The 22,427-nt window shown below is 40.3% G+C and overlaps 1 protein-coding gene across 12 annotated transcripts in view; it reads right to left on the minus strand.

Moving 5' to 3' along the window:
• The window catches only part of Rapgef6 (Rap guanine nucleotide exchange factor 6), a 174,003-nt gene that overhangs the window by 5,482 nt on the left and 146,094 nt on the right, over window positions 1–22,427 (minus strand). For 8 of the 12 annotated variants that reach the window (XM_085694951.2, XM_085694949.2, XM_085694952.2 and 5 more), the window contains 6 exons: window positions 21,083–21,106; window positions 17,100–17,320; window positions 13,729–13,917; window positions 9,056–9,190; window positions 3,031–3,262; window positions 1,335–1,840 (listed from right to left, as the gene is read on the minus strand). In XM_085694951.2, the coding sequence (XP_085551077.2) occupies window positions 1,335–1,840; window positions 3,031–3,262; window positions 9,056–9,190; window positions 13,729–13,917; window positions 17,100–17,320; window positions 21,083–21,106 (1,307 nt within the window). Of the gene's footprint in view, window positions 1–1,334; window positions 1,841–3,030; window positions 3,263–5,497; window positions 6,218–9,055; window positions 9,191–13,728; window positions 13,918–17,099; window positions 17,321–21,082; window positions 21,107–22,427 lie in introns of those variants that run through there. The other 4 variants (XM_085694948.2, XM_048437697.3, XM_085694955.2 and 1 more) reach the window with 3 other exon arrangements.

Genomic DNA, 22,427 nt, shown 5'->3' on the forward strand with positions numbered 1-22,427 from the left:
TGGGATTAAAGGTGTGCGCCACCACCACGTCTGGCTGGGATCTTACTTTTAACTCCTTTTTATTTTTCTGACTAAAGGGTAGAAAAAAAAAACAAAACAAAACCCGGAGTTTAAGAAATGTTGACATTAAGAATAATGGTAATTAATATTTTTTTTGCTATGTGTGTAATAATCCCGTGGGACTAACGTAAAGTTTCAAAAAGCATCAGAAAAGGAAAGGAGGGAGCTCCTCAGAGTGAAACGCTTCCACAATATGTTGATTATACAGATGACATTTAAGAAGACACTGCCCCCACACAAGCAGAATGGATTTAAGGAGTATTAGATAATTTTCAAATCAACAAGAGGCTTGTCCATGTGGATTTCTACTCTTCTACAGTAAAACTTGCGTGTAATGTCAGGATCAGGGTAGCCTGTTTCCACGTGAGGACAAGCAGGCATGACTAAGCATGGCAGCGGGAAGACTGTCAAGAGGAGAGAAAACTGAAGGAGGATTTGCCCAAAGTCACCAAGAAGTGAAAAAGTTTAAAATTTATACTCGGAGGGACATAGACATGGATATTCCTAGAATCCTGAAAAAGCGCACTAAACAAATCCAAGAACTGCAAGGTCAGCAACTGCCCTTTCCTTTCCTTTTTTTTTTTTTTTTAAAAAAAAGAATAATTATATCATAATGACATTGACTTGATGGTATTTCACATGAGCAGAGAAGCAGAGATATTATGTATAAGTATTCATGTAATTCAGGGAATAAACAACTTGATGGCTAAATATACTACAAAAGTTTACTAGACAGCAATCCACAAATCAGTTACCAGCTGGTGATGCACACCAGGCTGGACACGCTGAAATGCTTGGGGTCTGTCTCTGCTTTGCGGTGCCTGAAAGTGAGCACAGGGCCTTGAGCTGCTAAGATCTACTTTATCATGGAACACGTAAAGAGGATTCACTGTTTCCATCATGGACACACAGCAACTGTGGTACCAACAACTTGCAAGGTCACCAGAACAATCAATCCTTTTGTCTCTACTGTGGAGTCGTCACGCCACCACCCTGACAGTCCCAATAACCCCTCCTGCTGCTCCTGCTCCTTTCACTTCCATGGCTTGAGTATCCCTCAGGAACTTTTGACCTGTGCGTCTGTGTTTTAGACATATTTGAGAACTATGTGTCTTTTCTGCTACTCGTGGTCATTTCCCTTCTCATTTTATATATAAATACAAGGACATGTATGACAGAGGGAAAACAAAGTTCCCAAGAAGCCATAAATTTTGGGGCGATAAATTGTGGAAGAAAAAGGCACAGAGTGAGAGAAATAACAAACTTGTACTTACCGATCAACCCTCTGTCTGTACTGGAAGTAACAGTTTTATAAACTGGGTCAGTGGTGTCCCTGGGCTCCAAGCCATCAGGGGCCTCTGCTGGTGCACTTTCCAAAACCCTCCGCTTAACTGTCCCATAGTTCGGTTCATATGTATCCGAGAGGGAGCTGGAAGAGGCCCAACTCTGCCTCAGCTGACTGGTCTCTAGGCTGCCTTTGCACTGGCCACAAGTTCTTGAGCAGCCTCCTTTAGGACAGGCACAGGGCTCACAGTCAGTGGGCTCAACCTCAGCAATAGGGTCATCTAAATGTGTATGCCTGTAAGTGTTCAGAAAGTCCCAGCTTTTGGGGTTTGGAAGGCTTTGGAAGTTGTCATGGGAGCTGCTGGAGCAGGAAGTCCAACTGCCCCGCCCACTGTCAGCTGCTTCCAGCAGGATGTGCTCATGAGACATCTCTTCACTGCTCAGAGAAGATGGGACAGCTACACCCTTGATAAGAGACGGCTTTGACAGCATCCACCTAAAAACAGAGACACACAGATGAGTAATGGTAATTTAGTGGCATAATGGAGACTTCCCAGCACATGTGTCCCTCCTAAAAGAGACCAGGATATACCTGAATGCTTAGGGAGGCAGTGTTTTCTCCACAAAACCCTCACTGACTTTAAATAGAAACACAAGATGAAATGTGAAATGAATGGAAATAAACACACCTTTGTCAATATACTGCTCCCCCAATGTGAAGAATCAGCATTTCTTTTCCTTTCTTTTTTTGGTTTTTCGAGACAGGGTTTCTCTGTGTATCTCTGTCTGTCCTGGAACTCATTCTGTAGATCAGGCTGGCCTTAAACACACAGAGATCTGCCTGTCTCTGCCTCCCTGAGTGCTGGGATTAAAAGCATGCGCCACCACCGCCTGGATGAGAACTCAGCATTTCTAAATTGAGGAACCATGTTTTATTTTTTCACTCCCATCTGAGGTTAACTGAGAATGATGTGACAAAAGTGCCAACTACACAGATGCCAACATTTATAACAAAGTTCCCAAATTTGGGCCACAGGTACCCAACAGTCTATTTCTGTACAGTTAGTGACAGAGAGGGTTTCTGTATTTTAAATGGTATGTATGCCCAATCTGCAGCCTGCATGCGGGCACATATAGTTACAAACATAGCACAATACAAAATTTGTAAACATATTTAAGACACTGTGAGGTATCTTTTTATGTATTTGTGTGTGTGTGTGTGTGTGTGTGTGTTAACTCAATTGTGCCGTTCTTGAATTTCAACTGTTTGAAAGACAACATAGTCTCAATGTCAAAACATTAGACATGAGAATAAAGATCAAGGCTTAGCCCCACTCTCAAGCTCTTGTAATGTGCTGGATATACATGCTGGACAGGAAGTCTGTTGTATAATACAATCTTTCTGAGTAATCGCTAACAGTCAGGAGCCATGTCTCTAGTAACAGCAGCAGGCACACAATGCATTCTTAGCAATCGACAGGATACATGGCAGAAACTAACTTGAATAAAGGGAATTTAGGAACACAAAAAAAGTGTATCTTTCAAAGAGCATGTATTTCCAAACTCAGTATGTACAACGCCTCATACTCTTACTAGGAATGTCTTATAATGGACCTACTTGAAGAGGGTGTAAGGTCAGGTTGTGAGTGTTATTGATTTGATAGGAACACAGACATGGATATTTACCCGTGACCAAGCTGACTGTGGTCTCTGATTCCTGAAGGGTGATCTGTCTTTTCCAATGTCCCTGCCATGGGCTCAGGAACTGCCAGGGTGTGGGCGGAAGACCGTTCATCCTGCAGAGCAGCAGACATGGAGTCCACGGAACAGTTGCTCACAATGCTGGACCGAGAGGAGATTTCACTGTGGCTGGAGTCAGACAAGTTGTCAGACTTAGCTGATGGTATGAGTGTGTAACCTAAAGGAGAAAAGAACACCGATTAAACCAAAATTAGGGGAACGGGAAGGGGCAGCCAAGGGAATACCAAGAAAAAATAGGGAACAAAAAACAAAGTAGTAGGAAATCTCAGTTTTCATGCGTGAGGATATGAGAATGGCAATTTTCTCCATACCTGTCCTATACAGTCATTCACCTACCATCCACACCACACCCACAGAATTCCACACTGAAGAAAAAGAGCCAAAAGCTGGTATTACTGTCCAGACTCACACACTTTCAAAATTTAACAAAACAAGAGCAATGAACATATTATAAACATTAGCAAGTACATACAGTATAGCTTTTCTCTTTTTAACTCTGTGCCCCCTTCTTTGATTGATAAAATATATAAAATATTCCATGGCCCATGCCGTGGAAGGGATAGGAATGGAGACAGGATCAAAGAATTATACCTGGAAATCTTCAAAGTGCATACTCTTATCTCAGATATTCTACTTATTCTACCCAAATCTTTTCCCAAGTTGAGGATCACTATTTAAGTATTTTCAAACTATTATATATTTTTTTTTTGCAATTCTAAGTAAGAATACAACTCAGGACCTTGTATAAGCTGGGCAAATGAGAGCTCCAGTCCTGTTTTTGTGCATGTGTGCATACACATATGTGGTATATGTTCATGTGGGTATGTATGTCCATGTGTATAGGTCAGAGGTCAAGGTGTCTTCCTTGACTACTCTCTACTGTATTTTTGAGACACAGTCTCACACTGAATCTGCAGTTCCATTAGCTGGGGAGGCTAGCTGGCCAGAGAGTCTCTATCCTCCTGCCTTGTGCTAGGGTAATATAATGCATAATGGATTTTTCACCTGGATGCAGAGGATATGGACTCAGAACCTCACACTGAAAGGTCTTTCTAGCCCTGTTTCAGTACTTTTAAACAACTGTCTTAGATTTGGACATGATTAACTTTGTTGAAAATTAAGTAGCTGAACAGATTAGAAATTTACCTACTTTCTAATCTTCTACATCTTACTGCGTAGTGCATGGCTTTGTTTATTTTGGAGGGATAAAAGAATAGGGAAGAAGTGAGGTGAAGGATCCAAAATCACATCTACAGTATGATGGTTAAATGTACCAAGTATTCTATTTTGAGACAGGGTTTCTCTGTGTAGCTTTGGTGCCTGTCTTGTAGACCAGGCTGCCCTCGAACTCAGAGATCCGCCTGCCTCTGCCTCCCGAGAGCTGGGATTAAAGGCGTGCGCCACCACTGCCGGCCAAGGAGCCGCTCTTTAAGAAACAATATTTTCTGTTCTCAGGGCAGAGTGAGGTCTGATAGATCACATGACTTTTGAACTAATTCCCAGAAATATTCATTGCTAAGGAAGAAATGGAGGCTCTTGTATGTTCCTGATTCTAAGTAATAAGAAAGAAGACAGTAAGCTTGGTGCCAGGGCCTCCTTATGCCTTAGGAATTCTGGCATGTTTAACTGAATTCAACTGAAGATAAAAAATGGCAGTGAAGTAACATTTGCAAGAGGTGCCATTAATCATTTCAAAGAAAAATCAAGATCCAGAAATGTATGGTTTACACTTTGGCTTATGGGGCCAAGAACAGTAAGACAAGACAAGCCAGTGTTTCTGACTTCTACCACAGAGCCTTGCACTTGGGATTACTGTCACTCATCAGTGTCCATGAAATGACTCCTCCATTTTTAAGATGACAATGGAAATGGCAAACAAGCATTCAGACGAGCCAGCCTTCTACTTCCAAAGAGAATCACTGTCTCTTTCATTATACAGATTTCTTTACCATTTCAAATCAATTTTATCCTTATGTTACGTTATTTTATCCTTTGTTACATCAGAATCTCACAAGTTTAATTTATACTAAGGATTGTTTGGAACATTTTTTGAATCACATACACACCTGACACTCGAATTCAAAGCAATGAGATCTGGGGCGGGACATGGTAGTTTCACTTAAAGTTTTCAGATGATTCTGAACCTGTTGGGCTAACTTCCCTCCCAGAGGCATTTTGAAGTGATGACATAAGAACTAGGAAAAGACGTGTTTTTTTTGGCTCACAGTTCTCCCCCACCCCACAGTTGAGGAAGTAAGATGGCAAACAGGCTCTGAGGCAGAGGGTGGAAACGGCTTGTGATGGGGGTTTACATGAAACTGAACATTGGTTCCTAGGTTTTCTCTGATAATCTCACTCAGTCTCAGCTGCTACCAGAAGAAAATACAGAAACTACAGAAAACAAGTAGACAAGTTTACTAATTCAACATAGCAGTCAGAGAACATATGTACAAGTGAGGCACAATAAATCAGTAATTCTTTGCTGCTAAAGGTTCTAGAGCACTCAGCATAAAATGCTTAATTGTATTTACTACATCATCTGCCCAACCTCTGATAGATGGCCGAATCCAAGCCATATTTACATTAATAACTTAAAATAAACTTAACACTAATATTAAATAAGGAACTTTTCAGAGAGTCTTTCTCCGCTTAGGCTTGAACCGTGTACAGAAGCAGCTGAGAGCGGTACTGTGGCCTCGGCCACTTGAGTCGCAGATGGCATTCCCTTTCTCATCTGTGAGGTTGCTTCCAACACCCTTCACTTTCTCACAGCTGTCTGTAGCTTGATTGTGATCTGTGTCCTCTTTTTGGCTGTTGACTAGTCTCTCCCTTGAAAGAGTTCTCTCCCTAAATCTTCTAAACGGGGATGTCATTCTTTTCCTGGTTGTGTTCTCACAACTTGTCCTGTCTCTATTCTCCTCAGTGGCCTTCTTCGTTCTGTCTGTTCTTTTTGCTGTGCTTCCAGTAATCTGAAGGATTTTCTTTTGCAAGTAAACCCCACCTATTCCGGGACAGCTCTGGCCACTGATCTTGGTGCTGGGCTCACGGGGAGGGGATGAGGAAGACCCTGAGAGTTGCAGCGGGATGCTGTGATCAGATAGGATACTGCCAACTGGAGAAAGAGATGCAAAAACCCTGACATGATCAATTAATTCTTTTCAATCAGTCACAATTAGCTTGGTTTACCAAACATTTCACTATTTTAAAACTTTATCATCTTGACAATACCTAATTGAACTACAGTAACAGTTCTTTTTAATAAATGAAGAAGCTATATAGCTACTATACAGCATAAACACCTGTTTCTACAAGACAAAACAGGGAAGGTATTACCTCGCTTAGCTGACCAAAAAAGAAAAAAAATAAAAATAATGCTGAAAGCAAGTCATACTGGTAAAAATTATAAAGAGAAATATGCAAGAATATAAGGTGATCAGAAACATTTAAGAAATGTTAATCTTAAGAAATGATGCCTTAGAATTTCCAGATTTAAAAAAAAAAACAAAACTCAAAAAGGACTTGCACAGGCTGCAAGGACACCTTTATACAGTGCCATTTCTGGAGCAGATGGGGCTCTAGGAGGAATGTTCAGGTTGTTTGGCTTACCCTTCAATGTGTGTGCTGACCTATGTAGGTGGTGGAGATCAGAGGACAATCTGGGTGGTGCTTGCCCTGAGGAGCAGCTCACTGATTGGCCCAGCAATCTGCCTGTCTCGACTTTCCTAGGCTCAGGACAAAGTATGCTATAATCCTGAGGTGTCACATGGTGCTGGGGTTGCATACTTGCATAGTATGTGCTTTGTTAACTGAGCCATATTCCTAGTTCTTGGCTTCTAAGATATTGTTTAAATTCTCCTTATGTAAATATGAAATAGGTTTACTTTATTAGTGAGGAGAACAAACCTAATTCCAAAGTTTAACAAGAACTGAGAACAGCTGAATAATGTACTTTTACTGTAATAATTTTGTTCAGCCACAGATTACTGGCATGAACCTGCTTATGAAAATAGATGTACCAAGGTTGAGTTGGGTTTTTCTATTTTTGGAAGGTTCTCACTATGAAAATCCAAATGGCCACAAACTTTCTACAAACTTAAGGATGTACACCTCATATAAGCCCTCCTGTCTCAGTTGGCTGAATGCCAGCTGAGTATGTTATTCTGGCCCTGCAGGACCATTTGTAAGACTAAAGATGAGATCAACTGTAGAGATCTGATGAAGGTGTTCTGGATAATCAGCTCATATAGACCAAAAAAGGCACAGATCTATGTGTCTTATAAAAGCATAATGATACAGCAGAATCAGAAACTGTTTTCTGAATATACCTACTATGTATATATTCCTTCTATATCCTGTTTGATTTCATGACTCATTCCTTAGTAAAATCTCAGAATCTCAGTTCCTGAGGGTAGAAAGGGTTGGGGAGCAAGGGAGCTAAACTATGCTGGGGCAACATCAGGCAAAGGAAGAGACACTTGAATTACTCACTACTGACAACATACAGAAATACCATTTCTTTTAAACTATATATATTGGCCCTAAGTCAGAGGGTCTTTCTGAACCTTATAAACAAGTCACAAATGGTAACAAAGAAGTAACAAGGGACAGAGTGTCAAACTAGGTATTACATCACTATACCCCAGCTGGCAAAAATAGTTCTCAAGAGAGAACCTTAGACCTTGGGAACAGAGTGAGCTGCGGGAGCTCCTCCTTCTAGCCAGGACTGACAAACTTCGTCTCCCTTCTGGCCAGGTAATGCCCTCTGCTGTGACTATTTAAAGGGCATTGCCCCCCTTTTTTATACACTCATGAATAGTCCAGGACTAGGGCACCTTTACCTCTAGTGTAGGCTCAGAGGGTGGAGGGCCAGAGTAATAATAGCATGTCGCATGTGTGTTCAACATCATGTGGTATCTCACAGTCCAGGATATCCAAGAAAAGCTCAGTCTAACTCATGAAAATGTATGCGAAGAACAACAGTCTCTGACTTTTCTTCGTTGGTTTTGTGTAAATGTAAAAACCACAGAAAGGTTATTTCAAATGTCCATAAATTAGAAAAACAGAGCAAACCAAAAGTGGCAATCTAAACAATTATTTCTTTTCTTTTCTGAGACAGGGTTTCTCTGTGTAGGCCTGCTGTCCTGGAATTTATATTGCAAATCAGGCTAAGAGATCTGCCTGCCTTTGCTGCCCCAAGTTCCTAGGATTAAAGGGGTACATCACCATGCCCAACTAAGATTGCTTTTATCCCCATACATTTTGCACTTGAACAAAAGCAAAAAGAAAGTTTTTTTTAGAGTGGGGTCTCAGGCCTTGAACCTAGAATGGAGCTGCTGATGTCCATGACCTCATGACCCCCTTGCCTCTTCCTCCCAAGTGCTGGGATTTCAGGTGTGCACCATCATGCCCAGTATAAATACAATTTCTTGTATAATTTTATTTGCAAATTCTCCATAGAAATGTCCAAATATTGGAAACTGGAAAGATGGCACTGAGCACCAGCAAAGACCAAAACAACTGTGATTTATGCCTTCATTTCTACTCATGCTTGGCCTCTGCCCAAGAAGCTAAGTATCGCCCTGAATACTGGAGTTCTAGTTACATGATGACTGACTCCTGAAAAACGTTTGAACAATTCAGTGTGAAACATTAACTCATGTTTTGTCATTTGCTTACAGACTGAAAAGCCAAGTGTGCTGACATGCTGTTTGATCTGAAAAGAGCTAGCACGAGGGCTGGAGAGATGGCTCAGTGGTTAAGAGCATAGCCTGCTCTTCCAAAGGTCCTGAGTTCAATTCCCAGCAACCACATGGTGGCTCACAACCATCTGTAATGAGGTCTGTGCCCTCTTCTGGCCTGAAGGCATACACACAGACAGAATATCGTATACATAATACATACATAAATATTTTTTTAAAAAAAGGAGCTAGCACGAAAAGTCCTATCTTACCTTTGCGAGGGGAGCTCTGAGGAGATGCAGGAGGGCTAGAATGCAGAGAGGATGCCACAGAAACAGTGTCTTCTGTGTGTTTCTTACCACTCACTTCTTCAGATGGTCCTAAACCCTTTGGAGGTAAGCTTGTACCTAAAATTAAATAAATAAAACACATAGAAATAAAGCAGCAAGTAAGTATCATTTTACAATTAAACTGTGTGAGCCGGGCGGTGATGGCACACGCCTTTAATCCCAGCACTCGGGGAGGCAGAGGCAGGCGGATCTTTGTGAGTTGGAGGCCAGCCTGGTCTACCAAAAACAAACAAACAACCCCCCCCCCAAAAAAAAAGGCGTGTAGCTGTCTAAACCACTAGTAATTAAAGCCCTGAGATAATGGCTGGTATAGTCAACCAAGACATGTAAGTGCACTCAGGGACTAAGTGACTAAGAGATGGCATATAGGTTTCATTCTCTAGGTGATTTGTTCAAACTCAGTTGGTCAGTACAGAAAAGATTATAAATGGAAATTTGTTTTGTGGCAGAGGGAAATCAAATACACAGTCCAAGTACAGTGCCCCAACCACCCACAATTATATATGGTTGCAATCTTAAGAGAGAAGATTGAGGTTCAAAGTTTGCCCTCCCCTCTTAAAGTAGCCCCTTCAATAGAGCAAAATACGCCAGAGGTAGTGTGTGGTGCCAGCCTCGTCACCACCTGAGGTGCATCTCTGCTGTGGGTACACATGAGAGGCTGTAGGGCTGCCAGGTCAGCCCTTTTCAAGATCACTAAATTCACACTACAGAAGAAAAGTAAGCAAAGGACAGAAAAATTGGATGGTATTCCCAAAACCATTCTTGTAAAGTTCTATTCTCCACCAGCTGCCTATTGAGCATAGATCAGATTCCGAAATGGTTGTTGTGGAATAATCTTTTCGTACACTGTGAATTTGTGTTACTCAGATTAGTTTAATAGAAAGCTGAACAGCCAACCGCTAGGCACAATTTTCAGGGCAGAGAGGATGCTTAGGAGGTGGCAGAGATGTCAAGAGACATTGAACAAGCAAGACACGGAGGAGAGATAACAGCCATGAGCCACATGGCAGCATATAATAGAAATTGGTTAATTTAAATTATAAGAGCTAGTTAGAAACAAGCCTAAGTTTTCGGCCATGCTTTCATAATAAGTAAGTTTTGGTGTCATGATTTGGGAGCTGGCTGGAGGGATGGAGAATGACTTACTACAAACGATTCAGTCTAGTAACTTTTTGGAGTTCTAGGAAGTCACTGACTACTCTCAGCATAGAGCAAGGATGACTGTGGTGAGGAGCAGCTACAGCAACAGCAATCTTCTCAAAAGGCACGCCAACCAGCCTCGCTTGCCTGTCAACTTATTCTACTTCCTCCTCCCCACAGCTATAGTGATATTTCATTTGTATTTTAATAAATAATGCTTGCCTGAAGATCAGAATGCAAAACAGCCACACTAGTCAGCCATATTGACCAGGTAGTAGTGGCACACACCTTTAATCCCATCGCAAGAGGAATATAAAGCTGGATGAGACAGGAACTCGCTCTTTTTCAGTATGAAGAGTTCATAGAGGTAAGAGCTGTCGAGTGGCTTGGCTGCTTTCCTTTTCTGATTTTCATGTTGAACATCCCAGTATCTGTCTCTGGGTTTTTATTAATTGTGCTACATACAACTTTCTTTTGTTCAAATATATTTCAATCTTCCTTCTCCTTCTACTCCCTTTCCTTGTCTTTTCCTGTCACTCTCTCTCTGTCTTTTCTTTCTTTCTTTCTTTCTTTCTTTCTTTCTTTCTTTCTTTCTTTCTTTCTTTCTTTCTTTCTTTCGTTTTTTGAGACAAGGTTTTTTTGTAGCTTGGAGCCTGTCCTGGAACTCGTTCTCTTGACCAGGCTGGCCTCAAACTCAGAGAGATCCACCTGCCTTTGCCTCCTGAGTGCTGGAATTAAAGGTGTGGGTCACCACGGCCTGGTCCTGTCACTCTCTTAACAGAATATCACTATATAGGTCAGGCTGGTCTCAAATTTATAGCCTAGGTTAACATTGAACATGCACTTCTCCTACAGGCCTCAGTCTCCCAAGTGCTAGGAGTAGAAGGGTGTACACCATGCAAGACTACAAATCTCTTCAGTGGCTTCTCTGTGACAAACTGTGCCTTTCACTTCTATAATCCAGACTTATTTATGACTTCACTTCTCATGTCTGGGAGGCTGTTTAGTCTGGTGGTTAAAAAGTAAGGATTTTAGAGCCAACCAGCCCAAGATCAACTACCAGATTGACTATGTACTGACACTGTGTAAATTTACAAAAATTCTGTGTATAATGAGGCTAAATTACCATCTCCTAGGGTTATTATGAAGACTAAGTAAATATATAAAATTAATAATAAAGATGGATTATGTCTGAAACTCAGTAAGTGTTAAATGTGAGCTTCAATTACTTGTGTGCATGTTGTTGCAAACTGGGCTGAGCCCTTATGGCTTTGTGCACACTAGTCAAGCATTCTACTACCAAGCCAAATCCCCAACCCTGACCTTCAGTTGTTACTGCCTCTTAATATGCATGTAATTTGCAGTACACCAAACTGTAGCTCCTGACAGACACCAAGCCTCAAGGAAACATTTACTAAAAAGCCTTCTTCTAGAGGCCTTCATTATCCCTGCCTTTGCTAAAGGCTTCTCTTGCTTTTTATTTTACATGCACCATGTTAGTACATATATAATAAACAAGTAATCTATCTGCATCTTTAATGACACTAAACTGAAACTCTGGCCATTTCATGCTCAGCTTCATATGTCAGACCAAATCAAATTAAAATAACATACTTTGCTGGGTGGTGATAGTGCACATCTTTAATTCCAGCACTCAGGAGGCAGAGGTAGGAGGATTTCTGCGAGGTCAAGGCGAGTCTGGTCTACAGAGCAAGTTTCAGGACAACCAAGCCTGTTGCACAGAGAAACCCTGTCTTGAAAAACTAAACTAAACCAAACCAAAGAAACACCCCCCCAAAACATTCTATTAAGCATGACATATGTATAATACATGGATCATGTTAATAGTACCAGAATCAAATCTAATCTACCTTCCCATGTAAAAGTGGACATAGAGATACTGATAAAACAACAAATGAAAGTAATTCCAATAACGTCTATATGGCTGAATGGGGGAAACAGAATTTAAGATTACACTAATGTATTTTAAGTTTAAAAAATTTCTTATTTGGGTCTGGAGAGTTGGCTCAGAGGTTAAAAGCACTGAATGCTCTTCCAGAAGTCCTGAGTTCAATTCCCAGCAACCATATGGTGGCTCACAACCATCTGTAATGAGATCTGGTGCCCTCTTCTGGTAGGCAGTATACATGCAGACAGAATACTATATACATAATAAATCTTAACAAGTTCTTAATTTATATTTTATTTGTATGAATGTTTTGCCTATATGTATGTGCACTATGTGTGTGCCTGGTAATCACAGAGGTCAGAAGAAGCATTGGATCCCCTGGAACTGGAGTAGTGGATTGTTGTGAGCCATTATATGGGTGCTGGGAACCAAACCCAGGTCCTTCTGCAACAGCAAGTGCTCTTACCACTGTGTCATCTCGCTAGCCCTGTCACGGAAAAAGAACTTTTCTTTATTAGGTGTGTGGTATAGGTATGCAGAACAGAGTACAGATGCCCAAGGAGGTCAGAGGTATCTGATCACTTGGAGCTCAAGTTACAGGCAGTTGTGAGCCACCTAATGTGGGTGCTGGGGATCTAGTGGGTTCTCACGAAAGCAGTACACCCTTATAACTGAGCCATCTCTCTAGCTCCTACATTTATTTTTAATTAAAATTTTTGCTTTTACAATTTTGTGTGTATGCATGTTTTGACTATATAATATATTCATGCAGTGTCCATGGAGGCCAGGAGAGGATGCTGGATCCTCTGGAAGTGGAGTCACAGATGGTTGTGAGCTGACATGTGGGCTCAGGGGATCAAACCCAGGTGTGAAAGAGCAGCCAGTGCTTAACCATTGAACCATCTCTCCAGCCCCATACCCTTTTTGTTCTCTCCATGTTCTTTTCTCCTAATGAGGTCTTCAGAAGGAGACATTAATGAAAAAAGCAGTGTACAGGTATTTTCATAAAAAGCAATTTGATTTTCACAGCTTTTGGAAGTATTATTTTGGAAGCAGATGTATCTGGAATATTTGAAATACATCTTTGAATAAAGAAGAATTTTAACTTGATGTGTTACCTAAGATTTACTGTAGATATTCAAGATGTACAGTTATATAAGATTTCTATTGATAAACAATTTCAGCAATATAGAAATCCCAACACTAGTATTTAAATCACACTGTCATCACTGGGGAGTGGTGGCGCATGTTTTTAATCCTAGCACTTACGAGGGAGATGCAGGTGGATCTCTGAGTTCAAGGCCAGCCTGGTCTACAAAATGAGTTTTAGTACAGCCAGGGCTGTTACAGAGAAATTCTGCCTTGAAAAACCAAAACCAACCAATTGACCAACCAACCAAACAAAGAAACAAAAAAAACCCTCCACATTGTCATCAAACACACTGAAACAAAACAAAACATTTTTGATGTAATGACCATACTCTTCTGACATTGTCAGTAGTTTTAGAAATTAATAGGGAAATGGATTAGGGCTTTGAGCACTCACTCAACACATGGTCTTTGGCTTGTCCTCTCTTTCTGATGGGGTGCAAATTAACTGCTGGCACCTGAAGCACCTGGCTCACTCTGTGCGGCTGATGCAGGTGCACTTTCGCTGCTTGGCCAACTGATCTCAAAGGCACGGGTGACATTTCAGATGACTTGGCTGACCTTTTTTCCGTTAAGTTCTTTGTCACTATGAGGAGAAAGAAGGGTCAGATAACTGCGAATTTTTAAAAGAAGTCTATTACAATCAACAAGCAGTTGTTTAAAAATTATACATTATATACAAAAAAATTAAAGATCTACTTTCATAAAAGAAATTTAAGCATAAATTATCTCTTTGAAGCTGTTGTAGAAAATGTTGTTTGCTTCCTAAATTCTCGAATGGATTATCTATGTCCTGAGACCATGTTTGCACTCTCATCTATAGGACTGAAATGCTCTCACTGGATCAATTCCAGCATGCCTCCAGTTCTTCTCCAGATGACAGCAGAGTGAGAACTAACATGGAGATCTAACCTACTATCTTCCTTCTCTATGTTCCATAAACCTCACAATTCTCCCTGTTCTCAGGAAAGACTCAAATACCTCCAGTGAGGCCTGTAAAGCCATGAAGATTCACTATCAGCCTGTCTTCACCTTGCACTTCCCTACTCTTCAATCCCATATGCTTGAGGTTTCTATCACGTGTCAGCCTTTGCCTTGGTTGAATTACTTTACACCAATGACCTCTTGTACCTTTCAGATTTACTTTCTTATAAACTCTCAGAACCTTTCCTAACACTGCAATGACTATACTAGTGAGGTCTAAATACACAGATGGAACGGGGGCGGGGAGGGACGGACGGACGGACAACACAAAACCCCCAAATCAGTACTGTGGCCCAAAGGCAAGAAATTCTTCCTTAGCCAGCCCTTTCAGTCCTTTGGTTAAGTATTCAGGAGGGTTTCCTGCACAGGCCTCAAACACCAACAGAAGACTACGTGTGAATCGGTAGTAGTCACGCTTTCACTGTGAGCCTGGAACTGACTGATCCTCCTGTCTTCTCAGTAGCTGGGACTAAAGTGTGTACTACCACACTAAGGATGTCTACGGAGTACTTAGTAAAGATGCTGCTGCCATATAGAAGGCTCTCAATTTTCAGTGTTTATAGGCTTGATAAAGAATCAGAAGACATAAAACATGTTCTTCAACCTTAGCCAAAGTTTCAGATTTTAATTTTTTTTAAAAAACAGAATCTTACCGTGTATTCCTGGCTGGCCTAGAACTCTCAGAATCTGCCTGCTTCTGCCTTTTGAGTGATGGTATTAAAGGCACAGGATACTACTGCTAGCATTTTTCCATTCTTGAAAACAGGTGAGAATGAAGAAAACCTTGCCCAATGGTAATAAATCAAACTCAACCTCTGCTTACATCCATTAGTGTCAGTGCAAACACATTGCACTAAATTTCTCCAGTGGAAGCATTCAATATATTGTTTGTTTTTTCCTTTTCTTTCTCTCTCTCTTTCTTTTTCTTTCTTTCTTTCTTTCTTTCTTTTTTTTTTTTTTAGACAGGGTTTCTCTATGTAGCCATGGCGGTCTGGAATTCACTCTGTAGACCAGATTGGCCTTGAACTCACAGAAATCTGCCTGTCTCTACCTACTGAATGCTGGGATTAGGGGTGTGCCTGTCTTGAATATATTGTTTGGATAATAGTTTAATCCACTCCCCCCAAGACAAGCTATGTAGCCCAGGCTGGCCCTGAACATACTATCCTCTTGTCTTTGTCTCCCAAGTACTGTTAATCACTGGAGTGCACCTGTGAGGGCTAAAGTTATGTTTTAAGCTTTAATTACGGTGCTTAAGAGAGCTAGAAGACAAAAACGCCTCTAATATATAAACTCTACTTGCCCAAGGTAAGTTAACTTTCTGGAATGCTGGGGGCTGTTCATATAAGATGATAAGCCATGTGTCTTCACTTCTGTAAACAAGGTTGGTTGCCCCAGTGGTCAGGGTGTGCTTATCACTCACAGGTGGGAAGACTGTAGCAGTAAGCACATCAGGATGTATGCTTGTTCCCAACCCCCATTGGACAAAGGCAGGAAGTATGTAGTTTTGTGAGCTTTGCCTTTATAAGCACCTGACTAACATAATTTGTAGTCAATCCTTGGGAATTCTGGGTATGGACCTGGCCAGTGTCCATTGTTCTGATCAGTATTTAATAAAGCTTCCTTCAAATTGGGCTAAAAATTTGTGGTAGTCTCTTATTGTTGTCCAGTGGATTAACACACTACTATGTCCAGCTCTTGCTAATATGGGATGTACTGAATGACTCTTTACCCAGTATTTTAAATTCATTGTGAAATCACTATATGCTTCTATGTTCACTTTCTCTTTTCTATTCAGCTGGTATGCTATTATATTATATTACAATGGAAATATCAACATAGTTATCAATTTTTTTGGGTCAATCCATAGAGAATACCATTCCCTTCTGTCAACAGAAAACTTATAATTCTATTGTGCTTTTTATGAGTTTAACATTTACCTCCCCCCGCCTCCCCACTCTTCAGCTCCTGTAACTCACGATTTTCTTAACCCAAAGATGTGTTCTGAAACCTGCACATAAAAGTCAGGGTGATGCTTGGCGATGCAGTACTTACTGAGCAGAGCAGTAGTGGGCACATAAGATTGTGAGGTAGCAGTATTGAGGAGACAATCTTTTCCACAGTGTCAGGATGGGTCTACTTCCTCTTGTATCTTACTGATAAGGCATCACTGCTAGTGTTTGACTCAAAACTCTAAGCTTTCTATTTGGTAACTGATTTTCACCTGGTACAGAAGTCACATTTCATTTAGAGATAAGGGCAACAATGTTCTCAAACAGAGTTTTTTCTGTAATGTTCTACTCAAAAAAAAAAAAAAGGTCATTTCTGCTTTATGTATATGGGTGTTTTGCCAGCATGTATGCCTGTGCACCATGTATTTGTAGTGCCCATGGAGTCCAGAAGAGGGCATGGGATCTTCTGTAAGGGGTGTTACAGAGATTGTGAGAAACCATGTGGCTACAGAAACTGAACTCAAGTCCTGTGAGAGCAGCAAGTACTCTTAATAGCTGAGTCAGCTCTCCAGTGACTTGTGCAGCCCCTCCCCATTTGAAAACTTTATTAATGCTCCAACTTTTGTAAGAGGATTTGTAAAGTCTTTAAAAGAAGAACTATTCATCTTTCCCCTCCTACAGAGTTCTGTAAGGGGTAGGACCCAGCATGTCATGAACAGACCACGTAGCTGGAGACAGCAGTCATCCTTGCAAATGAAATCAACTCCAACTCTGGAGAACAAAATTTCTACTTTGTTGTGCTCACCCATGTGATAAAAAAGAAAAGACTCACAGGTACCATATGCAGGCTCCCACTGCAGTGACATCATCTGGAACTTCTCCTCATCTGTATCTATGTCCAGACTAGAAAGATACTGTTTCACTTTCCTTGCCATTTGGGCATCTTCATATAGCTTCTTGGCATTCAGCAGTGAGCTGCGGCGTGCTCTTTTCTTGTGAGCACCTCCCTGAACATCTAGCATGTTTGAATTTGTGCTGCCTTGACTCAATGACCTATAAGAAGACAGAAACTGCAATGAAAGCCTGTAAAGATGAGTTTAGCATGAAAAAGCAAAGATTCAAAGATTTTTTTCTGTTAATACTATTGCATGCTGATGTAAATGAGTTAAAAGATGAAGAGCATTAATAATGCGAAGTAATCTGGCACAGATGGCAATGTTCTCAATTAGAACAAGATCTGGCAAAACACGGAATTCAAAAGAGTAAGATACCAGTTTCTCCCTGAGCAACATATTTCATTACATCTGTGTGTGTTTATGCAACCCACGGCAGAACCATGCCAAGAAAAGCTTTCCTCTGATCCATTTAGACCACTTACTCTAAGATGTGGTAAGAGTCTAAGACAGGATAAATTCGTCATTAGTCCTTCAGCAAGGGCAAACAGAGCAGTTTTGCTACCTGTGCTGCTTGTTATATCCTGTAAGAGCACCATTCTGTGGCAGGGTTACTTCAAGCATGGTGACCTGTTTTACCAGTAACCAACCATATTTTGACCAAAATTTAAAGAGAACCAAGAGAACATCTGAAAATAATATTTCAATCTAGTATAATCAGAAATTAGACACACAGTAAAAAAAAATGTTTCTGTGTCTGCAAATATGATGTGGCCAGACACAACTTGCATTCTAGAAGTAGGAGCTGAGATTCTATCATTGCAGTACCTCTGAACATGACAGAACTGCAGATTGGATCTTAGAAATAAGTACTATTCAAATAAGCTACAGCTTTATCCAACTCTACTGTTTTCATCAAGCCTGCTTAGAAAATGCACATCCAGAACCAATGAAAGGTAGCAACTGCGATGTAGCTGGATCCTTTCTAACAGGCTAGCAAAATAAATGCTTGCAGAGGATTGTTTGTTTGTTTATTACTGTGTGCAGGTGGGTACATGCCACAGCAAAAGTCTGTCAAGGTTTGAGGAGTGGTTCTCTCCTCCTACCTATGTGGACCCCAGGTTATCACTCAGGATTCCAGGCTTGCCTGACTCAAAAGGTCTTTAATTGGAAGGTAGGAGTATCTCTATTTTCAATATTAGCATTATTTACATAAGATGCTCTAAAACACAGACCATAAACACACAATTTGTTCTTCAATGTTCACATACCTGACTTAAAACAGACACTGAATCTTAATGTTTTCATTGTAAATCGCATAAGATAGAGTTGAGAAACTGTTAATGGTATTTTTTTTCTGTCACAATTTTAAGACCTTTGAAGCAGGAGTCCCAGGGGAGGGGGAGAAGGGAGGCCAAGTACACATGTTTAAAATAACTCTTAAAAAAAGAGGAAGGAAATTGATATAGTTATGCCTTATATTTGATGGCAACTGTTTTTTTTTTGTTTTTTTAAGACAGGGTTTCTTTTGTGTAGCCCTGGCTGTCCTTGAACTCTGAGATCAGCCTGTTCCTGCCTCAGCTGTGTTATCACTGCTTGGTATATTGATGGCAACTTTTAGTTGATGTTGGTCAGGCAGGAAAGATGATATGGCTGTGAGTGACACATGGGAAAAACTGCAAAATCTGCAAAATTTGCAGAATGGTTTGGCGGAAAAAAATCTCATTAACCTTTAACCTTTAAGAAACACTTGATTAGGGATTGGAGAGATGGCTCAGTGGTTAAGAGCACAGGCTGCTCTTCCAGAGGTCCTGAGTTCAATTCCCAGCAACCACATGGTGGCTCACAACCATCTGTAATGAGGTCTGGTGCCCTCTTCTGGTGCACGGGCATACACGGAGGCAGAATGTTGTATACATAATAAAAATAAATCTTTTTTTTTTTTAAAAAGAAACACTTGATTAAAGAAAGTGAAACCTGAAAATTTTAGTAAATCTCTAACAATGTCAAGGGGAGAGAGGCTCCATGTGCTGACCAAGTCGAGACAACCACAGGGTCAGCTCTGACTTCTTTTATGGTTTGTTTAATTCTCAAGTGATGGATGACCAAGATACTGGTGGCACAGAGGGTAGTACTATGCATCCTGCATGTGCTCTGGGGCAAGGGGTGGGCACCAGTGCTCTAAAAGTGATCTGCAAGATTCAAATTCTGAATATAAAGTTTTAGAAACATCTAAACCAATTCACTTTCCTTATATCTTCCCTTTTATGTACACACAGGGTGGTCATGTGAGGAAAATGTAAAGTTAAGTCCAGACAAATGCGAAGCATTTCAATGAGCATAGGCTAACAAGGTATTGCACCAGCTTTTCTTGGCATACAAGATAACATCTCATCATGTGGTGACCATTATTACTGTGTAGATGTGCTACAGTGCATCTGCAGAGGTCACAGGACAGCTGTGTGGAACTGGTTCTCTCCTACCACTGTGTGGGTTCCAGGAATCAAACTCACAGTGAAACAAAGCCTTAGCATTTAGGAGCAAATTTTGAGGGAAGTGTTTAATAATTTTATCTTAGTTGTTATCCAAAATAAAAAAAGCCAGTTTGTAAACAAACCTAGGAAACAAAGTTCTAATGCATGAGAATGATATAAGACAATAAAGTTTCTACTGAACTACTTCCAAAGCAACAAATACTGACGTGAAATGAAAACACCTACTGTCTGCAAGCCCCAAACACTATACAACCCAAAGCCCACAGTAACTACTTAGCTCACTCATTAGGTCTTAAGATGTCTTGCTTTAGTTGTAATGCCAGGCTATCAGTTTCTACTTTCAGTAAGAAGAACCAGGGAAGATCAAGACACAAATATATGACATAGAAGAAAACGCACAAGAAACACACCAGAGGAAGAAAGTCAAGTTCACCAAATGAAAAACAAGACCACAAATAAGGCTCAAAGACAAGGCTCAAAAAATTCTTACATGTAAGGCAAGTATCTAAACCTCATAGCTCATCAGTTTAAACATTAAGATTCTATGTATGTTCTACTTCTGCAATTCCATCTATAGTACTCATTCTTTCATTTAAAATGAATGCTCTAGGAAAATGATGTATAAGATCTTTAACTGTCTGTGGCTCTAAACTAGATGGCTAGCAGTGTAGAATTAAGAGAACCTACTTTATACCACAAAAGGCTGGGCAGCTGAGAAGTTTTAGGGAGACAAAGGGATCTTTTAAAATAAATGTACAAGTTTAAAGTAAATTTCAATCTATACTTCAAGTTTAGGCATTCAGTAGATCTCATGAAGGGTTAAAAATGTATTAACTTTTATGATACAGAGTGAATAAAGTTGACTCTATGCAAAGCTAATGGAAAATGCAACCCTTAAAGACAGACCTTTTGCACATTAACTTGTATGGTTAGTTTCATAAAATATGGCACTGAAACTAGAGAAAATGTTGCTAACATTTGAAGCAGACTGTCTAGGTTTGGACACACCATTAAGGGGAGGGTAAGACTGAGCAAGTTACCTTCCCCATCCTGGGATCCCCCAGGAATCCCAGACCTGTTCATAGGGCAATAGGAGACTTTTTAAAAGGTTATTTGTTTAGCAAAGTAGAGTATAGGGGACACATACAGCAAATATCCACTATCATCATCTACATTTCATGAATCTGTTAAATTTAAATCTAAAAAGGGATTATAAAATACCAATAATAGAAAAACAAAACAAAAACACAACCAACAAAATGCTAGTTTCATCACTACTTCCATGTTAGCAAAAGGCATTTGTCAGGATGTAGGCTGACGGAGTTAATAGAACGCATGCTAACTGATTTGCGTGCATTAATGAAAAGGATGCAGCACATGTTAAGAGTTGCACAACCTTCATTCCAGTTGTTCATTTCCCCACTTACCCCAGACTCCGCCACCTCTTCTTCCTGTAAGCAAGAGCCACAAACATTGAAGCATGTATTTGAATAGGAAAGCACAGAAAAAAAGACAACAGTTGAGAGTCAGAGAATTTATGCAGACAGAATAGAACAGAAAAATTTACCAGGAAAAAAAATTATAGCTTAACAGTAAAAAATGGCTTTAATGGAATGAAGGAATGGGAAAGACACAAAGGGTTATGAAGGCCAAACCCCTCTATAGCATGTACTTTAAAATATGCTTCTGATTGACAGCATTTTTAATGCCGAATCTACCCATACGCTGGTAGGGTATGGGTACAGAATGTAATCTGTTCATTGCAAATTTTCTATTCTGTTTGTGGAAATGTAGGTAGTGGTCTTATGCATTCTACCAGAAGTCAGAATGCTCAGTCTAAGAACAGAGCTTCTACATATTTTTGGAGCTACTTGACAATGAAATTACAAGGAACATACAGACATATAAATCAATTTTTAAGTAAAAAAGATTTCTCTGGCAAAGTACTTTATACGAACACTTGGTCAGCAAAAACAACTTAAAAGTGAATGAAAATAAGAAGACAACAAACTAGGGGTTGTGGTGTATACCTATTCTTCTATGACTTGGGGGGAATTCCAGGCCAGTCTGAGAACATAATGAGATCCCAATTATGACACTTAAGTACTGGTTGACAAAACTGAACTGAAATAATTCAGTCCACTTTAAATATATTTATTTCCTCATATACTTTCTATTCAACAAGGCTATTTTCAAGTAAACATCCAGGCTTATTAATATTTTTCAGTCATTTTCTTTATAACTGTGTGTTTGTGTGATTGTGGGCATGAGCATATGTATGCATGTGTAAGGAAGTGATAAGCCTATGATGTGTGCTCCTCAAGTGTCACAGACCTGTAGTTTTTAAGACAGGATCCTCTTTATTGGCCTGTAGGCAGCCAATTAGGCAATACTGGCTGGCCAGTGAGGTCCAAGCCAGGGACCCACCTGTGTCTTTCTTCCTCCCTGTGATGGATTACAAGCACAGCAACCATGTCTGTCTATTATACATCGTGTTGGATATTGAACTCAAGTCCTCAGGTTTTCATCGCAATCACTTTCCTGCGCTTGCTCTCTCTTGGCCCTCCTCTGTTAATTCTGAAGTGGAGCATGCACTTTAGTATACTATCAACTAATTTGGCAGGGAGAAAAATTTATTATGTTTTCAGGTGCTAGAATGGAAACATACATGAGTAAATGGAGGTTCATATCAAGACAAGAGACAGTGGAAAGGTCACTGTACCAGGACATTCAACAAAAACAAAAACAGACAAAAAGAATCTTTTAAGGTGT

Source organism: Myodes glareolus, chromosome 9 (genome assembly GCF_982192425.1).
Source record: "Myodes glareolus chromosome 9, mMyoGla1.1, whole genome shotgun sequence".
Lineage (NCBI taxonomy): Eukaryota > Metazoa > Chordata > Mammalia > Rodentia > Cricetidae > Myodes > Myodes glareolus.